This window comes from Hyaena hyaena, unplaced genomic scaffold, assembly GCF_003009895.1.
Source record: "Hyaena hyaena isolate Hyena2069 unplaced genomic scaffold, ASM300989v1 scaffold_263, whole genome shotgun sequence".
In the NCBI taxonomy this organism is placed as follows: Eukaryota; Metazoa; Chordata; class Mammalia; order Carnivora; family Hyaenidae; genus Hyaena; species Hyaena hyaena.
Genome location: NW_024080897.1, coordinates 1,235,338 through 1,250,693, shown reverse-complemented (window position 1 = coordinate 1,250,693; position 15,356 = coordinate 1,235,338). Strand labels below are relative to the sequence as shown.

Genomic DNA, 15,356 nt, shown 5'->3' with positions numbered 1-15,356 from the left:
TTATTGTTATTTTTAAGATTTTTAGTTTTAAGTAATCTCTATATCCAGTGTTGGGCCTGAAGTTACAACCCTGAGATCAACAGTTGTATGCTCTCCTGACTGAGCCAGCCAGGCGCCCGTTGAGTCTAAGTTTTTATTGTGTGGACATGTCTTCATTGATCTGAGGTAGATAGTGTTGGGGTGTGTCATTGAAAAGACTTGACCATCAGTTGACCCAAGAGCTGCACCCCAGCAATGGGAGACCCCTCTCCCCCTTCCCTGTCCTTAGACTGTGGGCTCCCACTCCCCAAGGCCACCCTAAAGCCACAGCCTTGAGACAATGACGGGGTGTTGAGAGAATCTGAACACCAGTTAAGGCCTCTTTACAGATTTAAGATTGGACTGGTGGCCGTGGGGATCCATTTTTCTTGCTACCACCCAAGACACATCGTATAAAAGTTCACTTTGTTCATGCACACGGCCACCTACCAACTGGAATGACTTGCCTCTTTCTTCGGTCTCTCCCTGCCCTTTAAGTCCAGAGGACAGTTTTAGGTTACACTGGGGAAGCTCTTGGGGTGGTTCCAAACCAACAGATACCAGGAGTGGAATTCCTGGGTAAGGTGGTAGTTTTGTGGCTGTACCATTTTACATCCCCACCAGCAATCTGTGAGCGTTTTGGTGGCTCCACGGCCTTTCTAACACTTACTGCCCATTGAGTTATAGTATTGAACTATTTATTTAAGATCAGTGAACATGTGGGGTGCCTGGGTGGCTCAGTTGGTTGAGTGTCCGACTTTGGTGGCTCAGGTCATGATCTAGCGGTTTGTGTCGGGCTCTGTGCTGACAGCTCAGAGCCTGGAGCCTGCTTCAGATTCTGTCTCCGTCTCTCTCTGCTCCTCCCCTGCTCACGCTCTGTCTGTCTGTCTCTCTCAAAAATAAATAAACATTTAAAAAAAGATCAGTGAACATGTGCAGGTAGAGCTTTGCATGCTATGTGCCTGGCCTTGTGGTCACATACTTAAAAGGCATCCACTAAGCATTTGTTAAATGAATGAAAAACAACCCTTTTATTTGTATGTTGCCTTAGGTTTTACAAAGTACAGTTATGAGTTGTGAGGCTCACGATAACTCTGTAGGAAATGGGAAGAGTGGTGTATATTGATTCCCATTTTAGACCCGAGGAAAGGAAGGGTCAGGAAGTTTAGGTAATAAGTGAAAAGTCTATATGCCTGGTCCCCTGGTTCCAAATCTAGTCTTCTTTCTATAATTTAACACTGGTTCTCAGTAATCTTTTTATTTATTTATTTATTTAAAAAAAATTTTTTTTTAATGTTTTTATTTATTTCTAGGAGAGAGAGAGAGACAGCGTGAGCAGGGGAGGGTCAGAGAGAGAGGGAGTCATAGACTGAAACAGGCTCCAGGCTCTGAGCTGGCAGTCAGCACAGAGCCCGACGCGGGGCTCGAACCCATGAACCGCGAGATCATGACCTAAGCGAAAGTCGGACACTTAACCGACTAAGCCACCCAGGCGCCCCTCTCAGTAATCTTTTTAAATATCATATTAGTTTATGGACAGGAAATAATGGTAAGAGGTTTCAAAAGATCTTTTTTAAAAAAAAGTACAGTTACTATGATGAGCACTGAGTAATGTATGGAATTGTTGAATCACTATATACACCTGAAACTAATACACCATATGTTGATCATACTTGAATAAAAAATTAAAAAATGTTTTATTTTTGAGAGAGACAGAGAACTAGCGGGGGAGGGGAAGAAAGAGAGAGAGGGAGACACAGAATCCGAAGCAGGCTCCAGGCTCTGAGCTGTCAGCACAGAGCCCGATGCCAGGCTTGAACCCACGAACTGGGAGATCATGACCTGAGCCGAAGTTGGACGCTTCACCGACTGAGCCACCCAGGCGCCCTGTAAGTATACTCTTAATCCCCTTCACTTACTTCACCCGTCCACTTCTCCTCTGGCAACCGAATAGGCATTATCAATACCATTTTAGCCAAGGTAAATGGGAAATTATTAAAAAATAAAGTGATTTTGGGGCACTTGGCTGGCTCAGTCAATAGAGGTTGCAACTCTTGATCTCCTGTGGTGAATCTGAGTCCCACCTTGGGAGCAGAGTTTATGTAATTAAAAAAAAAGAAAAAACAAAACAATAGGTGATCTTGCTGTAAGTACTATGGACTGAAACCTTTGCTTTTTCTTCATTTAGGGTTGAAGGGATGGGAAGCCTCTGAACAGGTTAAGATGGCCACACAACACCTGAAGACTTTGGAGTAGAAGTCCAAGGTTTTGTTCATTAAGTCCTGCAGTCATTCATTCATTCCACTAGCTATTCTGAGCACTTTTCATGCACACTGACTATCCCCAGTGGAGGGACCATGCTGGAGTCGGCCTTGAGTCCAAATCGGGTTTCATCATTTATGGACTCCAAAATGATGGAGAAGTTCTGTCCTTTAGCCTTATCTCTCTCATCCTGAAAGTAGGGATAACACCTTCCTGAACCTGGCCTTGTTAAAATTAGAAGGGCCAGTACTCTGTAACATGTTCCCTTGGCTACTTTTACTCTGCTGAGCTCCAGAGGGCGTGATGAAAGAAATCATAAGGCAGGCTCTCTCCTCCCAAACCCCCTTTCTCAATCTCAGAGGGCAGCAAAAAGCTGACAACAGATCCTCTGTGCAAATGCAACAGGTGGGATGCGAAAAGCCGGCCCCCAACGACAGCATGCCTTCCTCTTCCCAAATCAGACGAGTTCTTCCAATCCTCTATTACCTTTCTTTAGGTCTTGCAGCTCTACAAAGATAATCTGTGCTAACTCCTGCTGTTGTCCGAGGTCAAACGTTTGGCTCGCAGGTTGGACAACGTCCCACAGCACCCTTGTTTGGTCCTGATGCGGGCAGCCGGCCCAGGAGGCAGGCCAACAGCCGTCCCGCGGCTCGCGAAGCAGCAGCCCAGCGGGCGTTTCCGAGCAGCGGGGCGGGCAGAGCGGGCGCCTCCCCTGGGCACCCTCGGCAGGGTGCCTGGGCCCGGAGCGCCAACTTCGGCAAAGTTTGCGGCCAGGTTTGAGCACGTGGGCGCCTCCGTGCAGGGCGCTGCGGGCCGCGAGCTCGGCCCACCGGCCTTCGGCCAACGGCGCGGGCGGCCTCGCCTCGCACCTGCACGGCGCACGGGCAGCGCGGCGCCCGGGCGCCCGGCGGCAGCGGGGGCGCGGCCCGGGGAGGGGGGAGGGGAGGGGGGAGGGGAGGGGGCGGGCACGGGGGCGGGCCGCCGGCGCGCGGCTCCCGGAAGCGGGTGGTGCTCGGGCTCCCGCGGAGAGGACCGGCGCGGCCGCGCCAGCTCCAGCATCCCCGCCCGCGGCTCCGGGAGCGGCGCGACCCCGCCGGCAAGATGCTGCCCGTGTACCCGGACGTGAAGCCCAACCCGCTGCGGGACGCGAACCTCTGCTCGCGCGTATTCTTCTGGTGAGCGCCCCGCCCGAGCTGCGACACCGCGCCGCCGCCGCCGGCGCCTTCTGGGGTTGGAGGGCGGAGGGTCGCGGCGCGGGGGAGCGCTTTCGGCCGTTGCCGGGACCGCGCGGCTTGCAGCCCGCCCCACGCCGGCCGCCCGGTCCCCCGCCTGCGCCCCGGCGCTCAGGGCGGGCGGGACCAGGGGCTCCCTGCCCGGGTGCTCGCGGCTCTGCCAGCCCCCAGTGCCTCGGAGGAGGAGGAGGAGCCGGAGCAGCAGCAGCAGCAGCAGCGGCGGCGGCGGCGGCGACCGCGGCTGCAGGAGTAGGAGCAGGCAGGGGGTGGGGAGGGGAGAGCCGTAGCTGCCCGGGGAGGAATTACTGCCCCAGTTTGAGAACCGACTGGACCCTTCCTCCCTTGCCGACTGCCCCCGTACCGCTCAGGGATTCACACTTCTCACGAACTAAAGCTGCACCTTCTTCTTCCTAAGCAAGCAGCTTGTGAACAGCTTCCTTTATCTAAACTTAACCAGAGTGTAATTAGTGCCCTGGACCATTGCCACGTCTCCCACGGCGTCCCCACCTCTTCCGATGTTCCCTATGTGACACCGCGTTGCAGCTCCGCCGGCCTCCCTTGTTAGCGTGAGGCTGCGACCATGTCTGTCTCTCTCTCCCCTTCCTCTGCCCGTGTGAGTCTCGCCCTGTGTCCCGGTACCTAGTTGTGGCATATTCCACGTGGGTGAAATAAGCACTTTTTAATTTAATGAATGGGAACACTGTTCTTTAAGGCGTTGTGTTCTTGTCTGGGCCACACGTAACCACAGCTGGAGCATGGCTTTGAACAGCCGCCTTCCTCTTGCAGTTATTTCCGTTTCTACCTTTGAGGACCGCTCTGGAGATGGGGTCCTTGAAAAGGCCTGCGGTCTCTGGGTCTCTAGCCTTTATGGAAGTGAGCCTTGGGCTTAATGCAGGCAGTCCTGTCCGGGAGCCCTGTGGCCCTAAAATCATTGGAGGGTCCCTGAGCTGGGAGAAAACGTGCGGGTGAAAACCGGCTCAGAGAGGTGAAGCTCGTGGCCAGCTTCCCATGTCAAAGCAGGGACTACTAACTAGGTGGGCCTGAACCTTTGGACTTGAATTACAATTCAGTGATCATTAGATCTTTTGTTTCCTGACCCTAAACTAACCTTAAGGCTTTAATCTTACCCACATTGTGATATTTACTTTTTCAATTGGGAAAGCCTAGGAGATCTCAAGGGGGTGAGGACTCCTGGTTTGATTGGTGTGTTCTGTTCGTGTGGGAACCTCACTTGGCCCCCTGGCCTCTCTCAGGGAAGGAGGAATAGGAGCAGAAGAAGGAATTTGGGTGTGGTTATCATCACTGGCGGTGAAGCAGGCAGATGTCTCCTTAACTTCAGGCAGGGCAAGGAACTCTGCAGGCACTTTCTGTCGGTGGATTTTTCACAGGGTATGTGCATGAAAGTGGGAAGGCGAGGACTCTTGATGAAGCTCTTTGCAGCTTCCTGGCTGCATGGTCTGGAGTGCTTATCTGCTACTCCCGATGGAACAGAATCAGAGGCGAAGTTGTCTGGGATTATGCAGCTATTTTGACATAGAGCCAGATCCCGAATCAGGCAGGCTGGCTCCCCACCTGTTTGTAACTGCTGTACCAAGCTGCTCCTGTTGGGACACTAGTTCTTAAATGTGTGGAGAAGGCTATTCCAAACACACTTTTGTTCTTGCCCGCAGGAGTGTCTTAAAGTTATTGCTGTTGGAGACGAGATGGCGCTTGTGAAAGCTATTACCGCGCCTTGGGGCACCTGTCCTCAAACCTGGCATCGCATCACCTGGGAGCTTGTTAGGGATGCAAATGGTCCAGCGCCCATTGCAGACCAGTTCTGTAAATTATGTAGAAACTCGGGGGGGTGGGGGGAAGTGTTGAAACATGCTCCAGGTGATTCTGATGGAAGGTTGAGCCGGGCTTGCGGCTTTAAGCCACTGCCCCCATTGGCATTGTTATTCTAGTTTTATAGATTTTTAAGAAAGGGTTGCGCAAGTCTTTTGAGGTCAATTGTTGACCATGATTGCCATCCTACGTTTATTTATTTACCTTCTGCAATTCTAGGGAGCTAAAAATAATTATTTATTTATTTATTTTTGAGAGAGACAGAGCTCGAGGGAGGGACAGGGAGAGAGGGAGACACAGAATCCGGAAGCAGGCTCCAGGCTCTGAGCTGTCAGCACGGAGCCCGATGTGGGGCTCGAACTCAGGAGCCATGAGATCATGACCTGAGCTGAAGCTGGATGCTTAACCGACAGAGTCACCCAGGCGCCCCTGTTGTATTTTTTAAGTAGACTTTGTGCCCCGTGTGGGGCTTGAACTCATGACCCCTGAGATCAAGAGTTGCATGCCCTATGGACTGAGCCAGCTAGACACCTGTTATGAATTTTTCAAAAGAACATATATATTTTTTTCTATTTTTTGTAAGAAATTTAAAACTACAGAAAAAGAAAGGAATATGGATGATTTATTTTATGGAGAGTTTGAGTGGGGGAGGGGAAGAGGAGGCGAGAGAATCTTAAGTAGGCTCCTCAGTCAGCGTGGAGCCCAGCTCGAGGCCCGATCCCACCACCCTTTGACCCTGAACTGAAATCAAGGGTCCGATGCTCAACCGACTGAGACTTCTAGGCACCCTGGATGATTTATTTTTATTAGCCAAGTATACCTGCTGACGTTTTGGGTGTTTTTTAAGTGTTCCTCCTAAAACTCGTGCTCTACAAAACCAAATAGTTTTTTTCCAAATAGTTTTGGATCCTGATTTCTTCTTAATTTTCTGTGGTTGACATTTGTTTATGGTCTTAAATCTTCAAAACATTGTATTTAATGATTGCAGTTTATTCAGTCTTTCACTTTTGTTGAGTACAGCTTATTTCTAATTTTGATGTAATGCATGTCCGTGTCCATGTATTTTTTGCATCTTTCCTTTTGCTCTATTCCCTGAAGTAGAGTAAGTGGTGAAAGGCCAAATTATTTTCCAGTTTTGGACCATTTGACCCTCAATATCGGTTTGTGTGCATATTTCATTGTCCACTTTACCTGAATTAAGATACCTAAAAGGTTAAAAATATCAAAGTTTTAATTTGAATTTATTTGATTTATATAGTGGAGCTTTTTTTTCTATCTCTGAATTGTGGTTACATTTTTCCCATAAGGCATATATATTTTTGAAATAACTTGTAACAGTGCTTATATTTTTTCAGATTTTCATTTGTCTCAATTTAGATTGGAGGTTTTTTTTTTTTTTAAAGATCCTTTTTTAAAAAAGAATTAAAAAAAAAATAATCTCTACACCCAATGTGGGTCTCACACTCACAATCCGGAGATGAAAAGTTGCTTGCTAAACCGACTGAGCCAGCCAGGCATCAGAGGTTTTAAATTTATGTATCATTAATCAAGCTTTTCTTTCTGGTTTTTCCTGTTGCTTCTGTAATATATCTTATTTAGATCCCAGTATCGTTTAAATCTCTGTAAGCATTTTCTTTCTAATGCTACAGGCAGCTAGAATTTCCTTTTGTATTTGGCATAAGATAGGCCCCATTTTTTTCTCAAACAGCCCATTTTCTCATCATGGTTTATTGAATAATTCTTCCTCTTTCCCCATTATTGGAAGTCAGTGGCATGGCTTATCCAGCTGGGCACTAGATCGTCCGGTCCCCCAGACTCTCTGGACATGTCCCCACCTCTGCCCTGCCCAGTGGCCCTGGGGGTGTGCTCTGCATTTATGCCCCCACCCTTGTCCCTGCGGTTAGCAGTTCAGGACCTGTCCCCAGAGAAGGGGGTTGAGGAGTGTTTGGGCCACTGGAGAATGGTTTACGTTCTCACTCTCCTGACACTGGCATAGTCAGGAACTGTCACCTTGCAAAGCGAATGCTGTTGTGGAGATTGCCACTAGTTTCAGGACAGACTCTCTGGAGATTTCTCAGAGAAGGCTGCGCGGGTGAGGGAAGGGCAGATAATGCCCGGTGCTGTGATGGTTTCTGGAGGTCGGCTGCATTAGGCCCTCGGTAAATGGTGATGGTGAATGCAGAGATGTCTTTTTATTCATTTACTTTAGTAGAGTTTCTTTCCAAACAGTGGCTGTGGTATACATCATTAGGTAGCTCATAGTATTTAAAAAAATTTTTGTTTTAATGTTTTAGAAATTTTTAATTTAGAAATTTTCCTATTTCTGAGAGAGAGAGAGAGAGACAGACAGACAGACAGCATGAGCAGGGGAGGGTCAGAGAGAGAGGGAGATACAGAATCTGAAACAGGCTCTAGGCTCTGAGCTGGCTGTCAGCACAGAGCCCGATTGCGGGGCTTGAACCCACGAACCCTGAGATCATGACCTGAGCTGAAGTTGGACGCTCAACCGACTGAGCCACCCAGGCGCCCCCCCCACCTTTTTTTTTTTTTTTTAAGAGAGAGCATGAGTGGGGAAGAGGGGCAGAGAGGGAGGGAGAGAGTCTTAAGCAGGCACACTCAGCATGGAGCCTACCACATGGCTTAATCCCAAGACCCTGGGATCATGACCTGAGCCAAAATCGAGACTAAGCCACCCAGGCAACCCCAGAGATTCTGAACTAGGGTTTTGCACCATTTTCAGGATGTCCCCCACTTTTGTTAAAGATTTTTTAAAAAAGTTTATTTTTGAGAAAGCACGCATAGCAGGGGGTGCAGAGAAAGAGGGGAACAGAGGATCCAAAGGGGGTTCTCTGCTGACAGCAGAGAGCCCGATGTGGGGCTCGAATTAACAGACTCTGAGATCATGACCTGAGCTGAAGTCAGATGCTTAACTAACTAAGCCACTCAGGTGCCCCTAAAGTTTTTTTTAAAAGTTATCTCTACACCCAGCGTGGGCCTTGAGCCCACAACCTGGAGACCACAAGGCACATGTTCTTCTGACTGAGCCCGTGCCCCCAAAATGCCTCTTAATGTTAATCTGTTGTTCATTAACAATCAGAAATCAGAAATCCAAATGTTCCCTAACAATGGGGGCTGGGTTAACTTTACAGGGCCCTTTTTCTGGCCTCAGCCTGTTCAGGTCTTTAGCATTTATTTTGAGTTTTGGCAAGTGTATACAATAACTACGGCCCCAAGGAAGCTGTGGAGCACCTTTAAGGAGTATTGAAATTTACTAAGCTCCTGCAGTGAAATAAACAGTGTAACAAAATTTACTAAATTTATCTTCCATAGCTTAAACTTAATGTTTAAGCGGTTAACTAGTGTTCATTCAGATAATTTGCTTTTCTGGGTCCTCCAGGGGATCCCCTCCCTCCTTGCATATTTTCCAGGCTGCACCAGCTCTGGGGTGTGGAACCCAGCTCCCTGCTTATTTCACAGGCTGCACTGGCTCTGGGGTGTGGGACCCAGGGTCATAGTGTGCAACATGAGCCTTTATCCTAACTCTTGGCTGTAACTTTTCAGTGGAGCCAGGAGCCCCCCTCTGGTATAGAGGATCCCTCTGCCGGGAAGGGAGTGTTCTTTGTGGGAGCTCTGAGCCCCTGCAAGTATTCTCTGTGTTTCTGTGCTAATGAATTGTGTAAAAGTGGTTGGCAGTGACACAGTGGGAAGGTCTGGGCTTTGGAATGGACCCAGGTCTTCTCTCTGGCCCTGCACGTTCTGTGTGGCTGCATGTAAGTGACCATCTGAGCCTGAAAATTGGAAGTCTGGGGATGATTGTTTTTGTTTTTTTTTTTTAATATTTTTATTTATTTCTAGGAGAGAGAGAGAGAGAGCGTGAGCAGGGGAGGGTCAGAGAGAGAGGGAGATACAGACTCTGAAATAGGCTCCAGGCTCTGAGCTGGCAGTCAGCACAGAGCCCGACGCGGGGCTCGAACCCACGAACCGGGAGATCATGACCTAAGCGAAAGTCTGACGCTTAACGGACTAAGCCACCCAGGTGCCCCTGGGGATGATTGTTAATTCAGGTCACCTAGAAGTCATCTAGTCCAGAGTTACAGCCTTGGGGTGTTCTTGCCAGAGGGGCCCTTGAAGACTGGGAAAACTTACAGTTTTAGATCCATTTAAAGATTGATCCATTTATTTTTTTATTTTTATTTATTTATTTTTACTTTAAAAATATTTTTAAGTAGTTTCGACATGCAATGTGGGGCTCATATTTGTAACCCCAAGATCAAGAGTCGTACGCTCTATCTAACAGTCCACCAGGCACCCCAAAGATTGATACACTTAGAGATTAATCCTTTTAAGATATTATTTATTTACAGTGACACAACCAAAAATGTAAGTTAGCAGAGGGTAAGATTAATGTTTTTTAGAAGTTAAAACTCACGTTTACCTATTTCAGCTGTATTTTCTGAGATGTCCTTAAAAATGCAGATGAGGGTCCTTCCCTCCCCCTAGGTACTTTGGTTGGTGTGGGTGGGACTTGGGGATCAGCATTTTAAGTTCCTGTTGGGCATGTGGGGGGTGCTTAGCCCTCCCGAGATGGGTCCATTTAGATAACAATACTGATCATAACTGGCACCTATTGAATGCTTCCTATGGGCTCAATTTTTTGCTCACTCTTTTACATTTAATTAATGTCTCTGTTAATCCTCAGTGTCATACTGGAGGAAATCCAGGCCCAGAGAGGTTGGGCAACATGTCAGGGACTCTTAGCAAGGAGGAGGGGCAGGTCACAGGGACCCAACGGGTCCCCCGCCCACGGTTCTCAGCCCACACAATGGCCAGCTGTGCTCAGGCTCCCCTCTCAGGCTGCCTCACTCTAGCTCTGGCAGGTTAACACTGGTTGACCAAAGAAATAAATGAGTATGCTGAGTATCCAGCAGACATTTAAAAGTCATATTAGGGGGTGAATATGCTCTTTACAGATGCTCGTATCAGAAGCACGTTTTCCTACCCTCTCTCCGTCATGCTGTCTCCTGAATTGCCATGTGTGTTCTTGGCCATCCAGTTATTAAGACATGAACCTGTCCATTCTTTTTTTTAATTTTTAAAATGTTTGTTTATTTTTGAGAGAGAGAGAGAGAGAGAGAGACCGACCGACCGACCGTGTGTGGGGGAGGGGCAGGGAGAGAGGGAGACACAGAATCTGAAGCAGGCTCCAGGCTCTGAGCTGTCAGCACAGAGCCCCACATGGGGCTCAAACTACAAGCAGTGAGATTATGACCTGAGCCTGGATGCTTAGCCGACTGAGCCACCCAGGCGCACTGAACCCTGTCGATTCTCAAGGACTTTGTCTGCTGATATCAAACCGCATTGATTCAACTTTAGATGTGCCCTTTGAGTCCTTCATTGAGCAAGCATTTCCTTAATGTGAGTGTGTGAGAGCTGAGGGCAGGCGGGTGCCTCTGAGCCTATATCCCTCTCCTCTGTTCCAGCCTCCGCTTATGCTCTTGGCTTTTCCTCCTCCCGGCAGATCTCTCTGCTACCAGTCTTTCCCCTAAAACAGATCACCGCCATCCTCCTGCTTAAAAACCTCTGCTGCTTTAGTCCTTGAGGGTGGCATTTAGAATTCTTTAGAACCTGTTTTTTTAGTCTCCCCTTCAATCATTTCTCACTACGAGACTTTTCTGAGGAGGTGAGGCAGATGTTGTAACTATTCTGCCAGTGTAGGGTCCCCAGAGGCAGGTTTGGGGTCCTGATTGATGAGAGGCAGCTGGCTCTCAGTGAACCACTGGGTTGGTTGGTTACCTGGTTGTGGGAGTAGATGGGGGAAAGCAGGCTGATGCCCTTGGGGGGAGCAAATGGGGGAAGGTAGGCTCATGGCAGAGTGGCTTTCCCAGCACTATTCCCGGAGGCACATTTATGCAGCACTGAGCCCTGATCCCGGTGAGTTACAGTGGAACAGTAAGAGTGCCTGGGTGTAAATCTGAACTCTGCTGAACTCTACTCCTTCCCTGATCATGGCCACATAAAGTGGGAGTAATCATTGTCCGCATCCCATAGGGTTGTGAGAGTGTTAAGTGAACCAGACAGTGGTAAACAGAATGGAGTCTCACAGATAGTGAGAAGTGAATTAATATGAAAAGGTAGCTGTGTTACCTTAGCATCTGTAACCTAACATTTTTGTTTGTATATTGCCGTAGTTCATTTCCCAGATGGATGATAAATGTGAATTTCAGAATCTCCTTCCGTACCCAAGAAACTTAATCTGGGGGTTGGGGGGAGAGGTGTTGGCTTCCCGAAATCAGAATTTTTAATAAGATTCTGGGTGACTCGGATGCTTAAGATTTGGGAACTACTTTTCTGAGCTCTTTCTCAGCCCTTAAAATCCATTTCTGTTTGAGAGCACAGTGGGAGGCCGGGGTTACTGATTCAGCCCCTTTGTGGTTTAGGTAATTCACTCAGCCCACATCTGAGTGTCTTTTTTGTTGCTGCATTCAAATCCTTAAAAATAACATTCCTGTTCTCAAAGAGCTCAAACAGCCTTGTCTGTTTAATTCTGTAAATAGTGCTAGCTACTGAACAAAACAAGCCCCAAATCTTAGTAATTTAGTTAAGAAACAAACAAAAACCACTCTTAATCTCCTGTTTATAGTCCGTTTTGGGTTGGTGGGGGTGGGGAACTCACTGTACCCTTTTTCAGTAGCTGGACCTCTTGTGGCTTGGTCGTTGAGTACTCTCCAGTTGAGTCCTCTGTACTCAGCGGGAAAGAAGTTGTATGTGGCTGGTTCTGTGCTCCTGGCGTGGAAGTGACCTACGTCATTTACTCTCACATTTTGTCACCCAGGTGCCAGTCGCCTGGTCGCCTGTGACCACAGGTGGGCTGGAAGGTGTGATCCACGTGTCCAGCAGTCTGCTGTGCAAGTGACTCAGCACATCGGGCGTGGCTGTTGTAGACGCGGGACTGTGGTGTGCTCCGGTGGTAGGGGTTGCGTGAGGAAGGTGGGGAGTCATTTTGGAGGGGGTGGGCGTGTGTAGACACAGACTTGGGGACAAGGGGAAGGGTGTTCTGAGAGCACCCGTAAGTGTTGTGGGCGCCCTCCACCATCCTGCCCTCCTTGCCACCTCGTCGTGTTTGATACAGTCGTTCAAGACCGCATTCTTCCCCTTTTACATCTCCGCCAGCTTTCGTGCTCACCTCGGCTCCTCGGTCGTGTGCTCCACGAACGCCCACAGCCCTTCCGATGACTTAGCTTCTCATTCCATTTCCTGGTCCCGGCCACTTCTCTGCTGGTCTCCTCACGGGCTAGTGGCTGTCTGCTCTTTTCCCCAGGCTAGCTCCTGTCTGCCTTACTTCCAGTGTCAGGGAGTGAGAGGGTTGGATGGCAGAGTTCTTAGCTCATACTCAAAACAGGAATCCCTTCCAGACTTGCGAAGTGGGCAGTGTCTCATACCTTCGTACGGGAATGCCAGAAGAAGGCTGTATTGAGCCAGTTTTCTTTTTGGGCAGTTCTTAATCATCTGTATTGTGTGTGTGTGTGTGTGTGTGTGTGTACACACAGCACATCGACTCTCCCCTTCACATGATGTTCTTTTGCTATTCAAAGACCACTGTGATTGGGGCGCCTGGGTGGCTTAGTCGGTTGAGTGTCCGACTTTCGCTTAGGTCATGATCTCGCGGTTCGTGGGTTCGAGCCCCGCGTCGAGCTCTGTGCTGACTGCCAGCTCAGAGCCTGGAGCCTATTTCAGAGTCTGTGTCTCCCTCTCTCTCTGCCCCTCCCCTGCTCACGCTGTCTCTCTCTCTCCTAGGAAAAAAAAAAAAGACCACTGTGATGGACCCATTAAATCTTTCAGAGAATTGTCCCCAGTTCCTTTAAATGGCAGGGTTTTCAGACCTTCTTCCATCTGGTTGAACTGAATGTGCTTTGATTTTATCAATGTTTTTATGTTAATGTGGCTTCTAGAGCTAGACCTACTAGCCTAGCTTTGCTCTGGCCAGATGTAGTATTTTAACTACTATGACAATTTAACAAATATTTTTGAGTGCTTACTACACTGTAGGTAATGTTCTAGACCAGAGCTTGACAAACTGTGACCTGTAGGGCAAATCCTGTCTGTTTTTGTAAATAAAGTTTTATTGGAATGAGTCTATGCTCATTCATTTATATATTGTCTGTGGACTACAACATGCAGTTGAGTAGTTGCAACAGAGACTGTATGACCTGCAAAGACTAAAATATTTATGATCTAGTTCTTTACAGGAAATGTTTGCTAATCCCTGGTCTAGACTTTTGAGCTATAACAGTGAGCAAGATATGTAACAGTCCCTGCCTTCATTTGGCCTGAATTCTAGTGAGAGAACAAATAATAAACAAGTAAAACATAGTATGTTATAGGTGTTAAGGAGAAAAAATGATGGTGGGAAAGGAGTCAGGAGTGTGTGTATGGGAAAGGGAGGTGGCAATTTTAGCCAAGGTGACAAGGGACAGCTTCACAGAGAAGTCAGGCACATTCTGGGGGGAGTGGTCAGTGCAAGAGAGGAGGTTTGGAGGACTCTGTTGACCATTGGAGGTCTTTGGCTTTACTTGGAGTGAAGTTTTGAGAGAGATACGACACGGTTTGCTCAGGATTTAGGATTACTCTGGGCAGAAGCAGGGAGACCGGCAGGAGATTCCATGGTGGTTCAGGCAAGAGGTGAAAATGGCTTTGACCAGGAGAATGGTGGGAGTGGCAGTGGTGTATAGTCGGGTTCAGGGAAGAGCTTATTCGAAGGTAGAGCTGCGCATCTTGGAGGTTAGGCTGTGGCACTTGAGAGGAAGAGACAGGCAGGGTTGCCTCTGGGTTCAGCATGAGCACCTGAAGGATGGGGCTGCCATTAAATGAGCTACTGAAGCTTGCAGGACGACTGGGTTGGAGAAGACCATGAGTTCCTGAAGGATGGGGCTGCCATTAAATGAACTACTGAAGCTTGCAGGACGACTGGGTTGGAGAAGACCATGAGTTTGGTCTTGACCATGTTAAGTTTGAGATGCCTGCTGCACACTTAAGTAGAGATGTTGAGTAGGCAGTTGGTCATGAGTCAGGGGCTCAAAGGAAGAAGTCTGGGCTGGAGATGAAATTTCAGTATCCTGAGCCATGTGTGCAATTGGGATATATTGGACACACGTCAACTGATGTCAGAGCCCATTGCGAGGTTTGCCCCCCCTGCAAACCTCGGTTGTATCTCTGTTTAAGTTTATATTGTTGGTGTCAGAGTTCAGCCTCTCATTGTTGTCAGTTGAAAGTTCTTTGAAAACTTTTGTACTCTGGATGCCAGAAAGGACGGGTCTTGGAACAGTCTTGTGGGTTGTGGCTGTTCCACTAATGGACATTGGGTAGTAGATTAACGTGGCCACAGTTGATGGGGAGGAGTCGTGTTATCTGTCTTATGGGAGTCCAGAGGTATCGTATCTCCTGGGTAGTCGTTCTGAAATCCTGTGAGAAGAGGAATTGAGATTAGGTTGGCATGATTTCCTTTTTGTAAAAAAAAAAAAAAATTTTACTTTAATTAAAAATTTTCTTACTTTAGAAAGAGTATGAGCAGGAAGAGGGACAGAGAGAGAGAATCTTAAACAGGCTCCACGCTCAGCATGGAGCCCGAGGCGGGGCTTAATCCCACAACCCTGGGATCATGACCAGAGCCAAAGTCAGAGTTGGACGTTCAACCCACTGAGCCACCAGGCGCCCCATGCATGATTGCCTCTTAATGAAGGCAAACTGGCTCTTGTGAGGTCTTGCCTAAATGTACTTGCAGATGCCTCCTTCAAAAGATTGTTGATGTGTATTATTTCTGTTAAGAACTTAAGATACAAGAACTAGCAATCTTACTAGGTAATACATAGTAATATCTCAACCATCACCAAAATGGAATTACCTGGGCCCTCTGTAGGCAAACTTGAATTATCTCTGGGGGTGGAGCCCAGGCATCAATAATCAATTCCTTGTGTGTTTCTGATGGACACTGAAGACCAAGCACCATTGACTGATTAGCAG

General features: G+C 48.1%; 1 protein-coding gene across 1 annotated transcript in view; it reads left to right on the top strand.

The window, feature by feature from the left end:
• The first annotated feature begins 3,293 nt into the window (after positions 1 to 3,293).
• The window catches only part of ABCC4 (ATP binding cassette subfamily C member 4), a 259,478-nt gene continuing 247,415 nt past the window's right edge, over positions 3,294 to 15,356 (top strand). The window contains exon 1 of the mRNA XM_039245707.1: positions 3,294 to 3,455. Coding sequence (XP_039101638.1) covers positions 3,382 to 3,455 — 74 coding nt within the window. The 5' untranslated portion in view covers positions 3,294 to 3,381. The remainder of the gene's footprint in view (positions 3,456 to 15,356) is intronic.